The sequence below is a fragment of the Tupaia chinensis genome, unplaced genomic scaffold (genome assembly GCF_000334495.1).
Source record: "Tupaia chinensis unplaced genomic scaffold, TupChi_1.0 Scaffold000465_1, whole genome shotgun sequence".
Classification (NCBI taxonomy): domain Eukaryota; kingdom Metazoa; phylum Chordata; class Mammalia; order Scandentia; family Tupaiidae; genus Tupaia; species Tupaia belangeri.
In genome coordinates this window covers 2,917,119-2,925,990 of record NW_006159974.1, presented here as the reverse complement: position 1 = coordinate 2,925,990, position 8,872 = coordinate 2,917,119, and the positions used below count along the sequence as shown (strand labels likewise).

The following is an 8,872-nucleotide window of genomic DNA, read 5'->3' as shown; positions in this document are numbered from 1 at the left end:
GCCCCCGGGGCTGCCTGGCTGGCCACGTCATCCACATGATGGGGGACTCCACGCTTCGGCAGTGGTGGGAGTATCTCCGGGACACCGTGCCCTGTGAGTGACCGACCGTGAGGGAGGCCTGGGACTCCTGAGGGCTCATGAAGGAAGGGGTGAACAGGAAAGGCTTTGAAGAGTGACTCCTGTGCTCGGTGGAGAGGTGGGGAGGATGCTGGGACTTTCTGAAGGGCACGTGAAGGAATCAGGGCTGGGAGGGTGTGATTGTTACCACCAAGCTACCTTTCCAGTTTGTTAGCCAGAGTTATGTAACCGGCTCAAACGACAGCATCAAACTCTATCAAATCATACAATGTGTCACCACAGCAAAAGTCCCCACTTACTTTCTAAATAAAATCCCCACTTTGTCTTTTAAGTAAAATTAAAATATGAAGGACAGGGACCAGCAGGTGGCATAGTGGTTTAGGCACTGGACTCCAACATGGCCGACAGTATTTCGAGTCCCAGACCCCGCCTTTGAACACGCCGGGTGCACGCACGTGCATGCCCAAAGTCCTGAGAGGAGAATGGAGAAGGGATTGCAGCATGGCCATCCCTCCTGGGGGGGTGATTTCTCAATTTCTGTTTCTCTGTCTCTCTAGCAAGTGCATATGACCTAGAGCAAAAATCTCTCTGAGGGAAAAAAAAAAAAAAAAAAAAGTTGGGACCAGCAGATGTCATGCCAGTTTCTTCACGGAAGTCGCACATGGTTCATCACAGTTCAAGTCCCAGACCCAGTGGCTTTAAAACCCCCCTGAGCACACATACCTGTGTGCAGATCCCAGGAAGAGAATGGAGGTGAAGGGATTGTGGGGACCAGCAGATGGCATAATGGTTACATTGCTAGATTCCCACATAGTCAACTATGGTTTGAGGCCCAGACCCAGCAGCTTAAAACTCATGCTGGGTGCATGTGCATGTGTGCCCAAGATCCCAAGGGGAGACTGGAAAAGGGATCTCAGCATGGCCAGCCTTCTTGGGGAGAGGGGGGATTTCTCACTTTCTGTCTCTCCATCTCTCTCTCTGTCTGTCCTTGCAAGTTCACGTGCCCTGTAGCAAAAATCTCTCTCTAAAAACTAAAATTAAAGGGACCAGCAGTTAGCATAATGGCTATGTCGCTGGACTCCCACGTAGTCGACCGCGGTTCACGTCCCGGACCAGGTGGCTTAGAACTCACGCTGGGCGCCGGTGCGTGCATGCCCCAGAATGGAGGAGAAGGGATTGCATGGCCATCCCCCTGGGGGGTGATTTCTCACTTTCTGTCTCTCTGTCTTTCTCTGTCTGGCGAGCGCACGCACCCTATAGTGAAAACCTCTCAAAAAAAAAAAAAAAAAAAAAAGAAGGAATTTTGACATGGTCATCCCCCAAAGGTGGTTTCTCACTTTCCCTCTCACCTTCTCTGTCTCTCTCTCTCTCTGGCAAGTGCTCATGCCCTAAGGCAAAAAAATTCCACCACCACCCCCAAAAAAGGAAAGGGCATAAAGCACAAACTTTTGTCCCCCATTTCCTCAATTATTTTTTTGTCTTGTTATCAAAACTTTATATTGTATACCATGAATATATACAATAGAAGCCAAACACAATTAAAAACGCTAGGCAGGGGCCAGCAGGTGGCGTTGTGGTTAAGGGCGCTGGACTCCCACATGGCTGACAACAGTTCATGTCTCCGACCTGACTGCTTGCTTTCTCACTTCCCCCCCCCCTCTCTCTCTCTTTTTTCTTCTCTCTTTCTTTCTGTCCTTTTCTGGTCAAATTATAGATAGTTAATAAATAAATACAGTTAAATAAAAATAATTGTAAAAAAAAAAAAAACCCTGGGCTTCTCCCCTGCTCCCGTACTTACATAACCTCTCACATTATCAACATCTTCCATTCCAAAGGTGCATTTGTTACAGTCAACGAACATTGGCATATCATTATCATTCATCCTCGTCACTGAAAGTCCATAGTTCACACGAAGGTTCACTCTCAGTGCTGGGTTTGGACAAATGTATAATGACATGGATCCACCATTATAGCATCATAAGGAATATTTTCACTTTATAAAAATCCTCTGTGCTTGGGTCAGCAGGTGGCATGGTAGTGGAGGTGCTGGATCCCACATGGCAGACTACAGTTTGAGTCCCAGACTTGGTGCCTTGAAAATACAGGGAGTGTGCAGGCATGTCCAAAATGCCAAGGGGCGAATGAAGGAGAAGGGATTATAGTGTGGCCAACTACTCCTCCCCCATCCCCTGGGAGGGGGGGTATTTCTCACTTTCCCTCTCTCCACATCTCTCTCTGGTTCACCCTCATGCCCTATGGCAAAAATCTACAAAAAAAAAAAAAAATCCTTGATGTTCCACTATTCATTCTTCCCTCCCATACTACCAATCCTTGGCAATCACAGATCTTTTTACTATCTCTATAGTTTTATCTCTTCCAGAATATCAATAATTAGACTCCTGCAGAACGCAGCCTTCTCAGATTGACTTCTTTCAGCATTTTGGTGATATGCACTTAAGGTTCCTCCAGGTCTTCTCATGGCTTGATGGGTCATTTCATTTTAGCCACAAATGATATTTCATTGTCTGTACTACAGTTTATTCATTAATCTACTAAAGGATGTATTAGTTGCTTCCAAGTTTTGGCAGTTATAAGTAAACTGTCTTAAATGTCCACGTTCAGGGATTTGCGTATTGTATAGTGGTTGTCACTGGATTCCCACATGGCTGACCATGGTTCAAGTCTGGACCCAGTGACTTGAAACTCATGCCCGACACGTCTGTGTGCATGCCCAAGATCCTGGGAGGAGGATGGAGGAAAAAGGACTGCAGTGTGGCCATTCCCCCGAAGGGTGATTTCTCACTTTCCTCTCACCATCTCTGTCTCTCTTTCTATAGTGAGTACACATGTCCTAAGGCAAAAAACCCCTATCCAAAACCAAACAAATTCATGAGTAAGGTTTTTAAAAATAATTATTTATTTCATTTTATTTATTCATTCATTTATTTTAATTTGGCCAGAGAGAGACACAGAGAAGGAAAGTGAAAGAGGAAAAGTGAGAAAGGAAGCAACCGGGTCTGGGACTCAAACCATGGTCGACCATGTAGGAGCATCCAGCACCTGCTGGTCCCATGAGTAAGTTTTTGTATAGACTAAGCTTTCAATTCCTTTAGGTAAATACTAAGAATAGAATCGTTTTCAATGTTAAGATGCATTCTAGGACCTGTTTGTTTCATCCTTTGACTTCTTTAGATCTAAACCAGTCTTTTTTTTTTTTTTTTTTCACTTTTATTTATGAAAGAGTCAGGGCCAGTTGCCTTGACAAATCTTAACTTTCTATGTTCTGAATTTGTCCAGTTGCTTCTTTATGGTGACTTTTAGCTTGCCCTCTAACTCTTTCTTTAAAATCACTTATTTTATCTATTAATATTATTATTATTATTCAAGTTTGCTACAGGGCACATGCACCCACCAGTGTGTGAGTTTAAGTCGCCAGGTCTGGGACTCAAATTGCAGTCGGCTATGTGGGAGTCCAGCAACATAACCATTATGTCATCTGGTGGTCCCCCGAACCCATAATTTTTGATATGTTGTGTTTCCATTCTGATTTGTCTCAAGATACTCTTCAGTTCCCTCTCAATTTATACTTTATTTATAGGTTGTTCAGGAGTGTGTTGTTTAATTTCTAAGTATTTATTAATTTTTTCAATATTCCTCCTTTCATTGATTTGCTTTATACCATTATGGTTAGAAAGATAAGTAGGATAATTTTAATCTTCTTAAATGTGTTAAGACTTGTTTTGTGACCTAACTCATAACCTATTCTGGAGAATGAGCTTGTGGACCAGCTGGTGGCATGGTGGTTAAGGCACTGAATTCCCATATGGCCAACCGCAGTCCAAGTTCTGGACCCAGCAGCTTAGAAAATCAGGCTGGGCACACATGGTATGTGCCCAAAATCCCAAGAGGAGAATGAAGGAGAAGGGACTGCAGCGTGACCATCCTCCCAGAGGGTGATTTCTCACTTTCATTTTCACAGTCTCTATTTCTCTCTTGCACGCGGGCACAGGTGCTTCATGGCAACAAAAAAAAAAAAATGTGTATTCTGCTATTTGATGGAATGCTCTGTGCATGTCTGTTTTGAGCGTTCGGTCTGTAGTGCTTTCCAAGTTTGCTCTTTCCTTAAGTTTCTATGTGGATAATCTCTTCATTGTTGAAAGTGGGGTATTGAAGTCCCGAACTACTACTGTATTGCTATTTCTTCCTTCAGTTCTGTTACTATTTGTTTTATATATTTAGGTACCCTGATGTTGGGGACATGTATAATTGCAATTGTTATGGCTTCTTTATTTTTTGTTCTCGTTTTGTTTTTGCTATAGAGCCCAAGTGCTTACCAGAGCAAGAGGGGCCGGGGAGTGAGAAAGCACCCCTCAGTGGGAAAGGCTATGCCACAATCCCTTCTCCATTCTCCTGTGAGGACTTTGGGCACACACACGTATGCACCCAGCATGATTCTCAAGTCGCCAAATTTGGGACTTGAACAGCTCCAGTCAGCCCTACAGGATAGAGCTGCTCCGACCTCCACTCCTCCTGCTGGTCCATCTTCTTAACCCCTTTATCATCCTGTAGTGACCTTCTTTGTCTCCAGTGACAGATTTTTTTTTTTTTTTGGGGGGGTTCCCGGTGTGAGTTTTAAGCCACCAGGTCCGGGACGCGAACCACAGTCGACTACGTGGGAGTCCAGCGACATAGCCATTATGCTAACTGCTGGTTCCCGCCAGTGACAGATTTTGACTGAAAATCTATTTTGTCTGATATAAGTATAGCCACCCCTGAGATTGTTTGGTTACCATTATTCGTGGAATATCTTTTCCCATTTGTTCACTTTCAGTCTATGTGTGTTAGAGTTCTTGATGTTCTCACTCTCTTTAAAGTCCATGATAGAGCACGTGTGCATGTAGGAGAGTGAGCGAGCGAGAAGCACGCTCCACAGGGCTCTGTCACGTAGCAATTCCTTTTTCCAGTCCTCCAGCCTACCATCCAGCCTACCAGCACACATACCTGATGTGTTTTTAGGTTGACTAGGCTGGGGACTCAAACCACCATTTCACGTGACTTCCAGCTCTGCAGTCTGATATGGTGCTGACTGCACCACAGAGGCTGGGCCCTATGTGTGTTTCCAATGCTAAAGTTATCCTCTCATAGACAGCATACTGTTAGATCTTACTACATTCATTTTTATGGCTATAGAAGACTCATTGTATAATGTCCCATATTGCTGGACACCTACTTTTATTCAAATTTTGACTTTACAAACAATGCTACTAATAATGTTAGTAAATCGGGACCAGCAGTTAGCGTAATGGCTATGTCGCTGGACTCCCATGTAGTCAACCGTGGTTCACATCCTGGACCCAGTGGCTTAAAACTCACACTGGGCGTATGTGTGTGCGTGCCCAAGATCCCGAGAGGAGAATGGAGGAGAAGGGATTGTGGCGTGGCCATCCCCCCTGGGGAGTGATTTCTCGCTTTCTGTCTCTCTGTCTGGTGAGCGCACGCGCCCTATAGCAAAAATAAATAAATAAATAAATAATATTAGTAAATTTACAAATACAATATTTACAGTTTGTTCAGGGATATTATTAGATAGACTCCTAGCATGTGTGAAGTAATAAATGCAAATGTAAATTTGTTTGACACAACCCAAATTCTCCATTTGAAATTTTCTTTCTTTTTTTTTTTTCCATTTGAAATTTTCAACAGTGGGGCCAGCAGGTGACATGGTGGTTAAGGTGCTGGACTCCCACATAGCAGACCAGAGTTGTAGTCCTAGACCTGTCAGCTTGCTTTCTCACTTTCCCCCTCTCTTTCTCTTTCTGGTCAAATTAAAACATAATAATAATAATAATAAATAAAATTAAATAAATCATTTTTTATAAAAATTTTCAACAGCAGTGAACAAGGGAGTCTTCAACAAACTATGTTGTTTAAAGTATGTATTTTTGGGGACCAGCAGTTGGTATAATGTCTATGTTACTAGACTCCCACATAGTCGACTGTGGTTTGATTCCTGGACTCGGTGGCTTAAACTCACGCTGGGCATGTGTGCGTGCGTACCCAAGATTCCGAGGGCAGAAAGGAGGAGAAGGGATTGTGGTGTGGCCATCCCCCCTGGGGGGATGATTTCTTGCTTTCTGTCTCTCTGTCTCTCTCTGTCTTTCTGGAGAGTGCGCACGTCCTATTGCAAAAAAGAAGATGATGAATATTAGAGAATGCCTTCATTGACAATGCAAGCAAAATATGAAGCAAATAATTAACCAAATGGCCAGAAAAAAATTGGATAATGTAGTGTTATAGATGGCAACAAGAAAAGAGGCTTTCAGAAGGAGTTTATCAGTGCATGGAAATCAAATGCCATGGAGGTTTAAAAGCAAACTTAAAAGGAGTTTGGATGCATAGTAGTGGCATCTTTGGCAATCTTGACCATTTGAAAATGGGGCATTAGAGTGTGGGGACAGATGCTTATGTCCTGGAATCAGTCCAAAGGTTCAAGAACAGATGAATGGACTGAAAAAATGTGGCACATATACACTATGGAATACTACTCGGCCATAAAGAACAATGAGACCCTGACATCTGATGCAAAGTAGATGAATATGGAAGATTCAGTGCTAAGTGAAGAAAGCCAGACCATAAAAGACAGGCATTGTGTGTCCTCACTTAATATATACTGAACACCAGCACTATGGCAGAAACTGAATGGTAATAACTGGGAGGGAAAACTGAGGCTACTAGAAACAGTATAGGAGGGGATGGGTAACGGGGAGGGAGGGAGGGGATCAGGAGGGAAAAATATTTTATAGAAACAAAAATGAAAATACTCTACTGATGAAAATGTACATGGTAAAGTAATATCTCCGAGTTGACAAATACACACTATATTCATGCTGTAAAAAAACAAACATTTTTTTGCTGTAGAGATGTACAGTGATTAAATACAAATAAATTTTTTAGTAAAGAATGCTTATGTCCTGGAAGCAAGTGAAACTGGAACTTTTAGTTACATGAGAGGGTGGCGTTTGGTCCTTTATTAATCACTCATTCCTCCTCTCTCACCTTCCCAACAGCCCTGAAGCCGGTGGATCTACATGTCACATATCAGACGGGGCCCCTGATGGCTGTGGACACCACTCGGGGCATAGTGCTGCACTGGAGGGCCCATGGCTGGCCCCTGCGCTCCCTCCGCACACCAGTGGCCTCTCTGCACTCTGTGGCCCGGGAGCTGGAGGGCCTGGCCGGGGGTCCCCACACTGTGGTGGTGCTGGGTCTGGGAGCCCACTTCACCACTTTCCCCCCATCCATCTTTGTGCGACGGCTGGCAGGGATCCGGGCGGCCGTGACCGCCCTGCTGACCCGGGAGCCCCGCACCCTCGTGGTCATCAAACTGGCCAACACTGGCTACAAGTCTGTGTATGGCAGCGACTGGCTCACCCCGCAGGGGGACCGGCTCATCTGCCCCAGCTGAGTGCTTCTGAGGGTCCTGGCATGGTGTTGAAGGACAGCCTGGGACCTGGCCATCAGAAGTGTGAGGAGGACCACAGCAGGGATGGCACCTTGAACTTCACAATGACTCAGAGAGGATTAATTGCTCCAAGACTGGCCACCTAGGATAAACCATTGTTCATATTTTGGTGAATTTCAAACATCTGTATGTGCACCTCACACACATACATAATTTTATATCAGTGAAATCATACTTCGCTCGCCTTCTTTTTAAAAATTATTTTATTTAACTTCATTTTTTAAATTTGACCAGATAGAGACAGAATGAGAGAGAGAGAAAGTGAGAAAGCAAGCCACCAGATCCAGGGCTCGAACCACAGTCGGCCATGTGAGAGTCCAGCGCCCCCAACCACCACACCACCTGCCAGCTCCACATGCCTTCTTCATTCTCTTTTTTTGGGAAAAATTTTCACTGGTTTAGTTGTAAATTATACAGTTATGAGGGATAATATAGAGAGAACCGTTGTTCTCTTTTCTCAGTTAATCCCAAGATAACATCTTGTAAGACAGTACAGGATCACAACCAGGATAGTAATATTGATCAAATTCACCAATCTTAGATTTCTCCAGTTTCATCATGTGATGTGTATGTGTATGCAGTCCTGTGCAACTTTATCACATGTATTAATATATGTTTAATGCCTTCATTATCTATTTATAGCCTTGTAAAGGAAAGATGGCAAAGTCCAAGTGTTTATACAAAGTTTTAGTCTAATAGGAGAGACTGGATAAATTGGGGTCTCAAAAGACTATGCCCTCAGGCTAAACATGAGGGAGCACAAAGAAAACTACTGTACGGAAAACGGAGAAAGACGGAGAAGGACGGCCTAAGTGTCCACTAAGCCAGTCCTCAGGCTGGTTTTCTGCCTGAACTGACACGTGCGGGTGGCTCAAAAAGCCGCTAGTTTAAAGTTAATTCAGGTGGTGCTACCATGTTCCCTCCAGGCGTTTGATTGGATCAAATACACATGATTTCTGGGGAAAACTACATTTCCTTAGATCTTGGGAAAAAAGTCCACAGATTATACTACAAGGAAAAAGAACTGCTCACATTTAGAAATCATGAAATATAGCAGAGATAAGACATCACGTGTGGGGAACAGTGGAAAAAAGTCAGCAGAATCAAACCTCCAAAACTCGAGATAATGGAACAACTAAAAAAAAATATGAAATAAGTATGCTTAACCTACTTCAATTTAAAAAGAGAGGTTTTAAAATATTAATAAATTGTATGAATATATTTTTTTAACAAACAGAACTTCTAAAATGAGAAATAAGACAATTATAATGG

General features: G+C 43.5%; 1 protein-coding gene across 1 annotated transcript; it reads left to right on the top strand.

Moving 5' to 3' along the window:
- The first annotated feature begins 13 nt into the window (after nucleotides 1-13).
- LOC102480453 (NXPE family member 3) lies at nucleotides 14-7,543 on the top strand. Its single transcript, XM_006155759.2, has 2 exons — nucleotides 14-93; nucleotides 7,146-7,543. The coding sequence occupies exons 1-2, from the start codon at nucleotides 36-38 to the stop codon at nucleotides 7,541-7,543; spliced, it is 456 nt and encodes a 151-aa protein (XP_006155821.1). The 5' UTR covers nucleotides 14-35.
- Nucleotides 7,544-8,872: the final 1,329 nt, after the last annotated feature.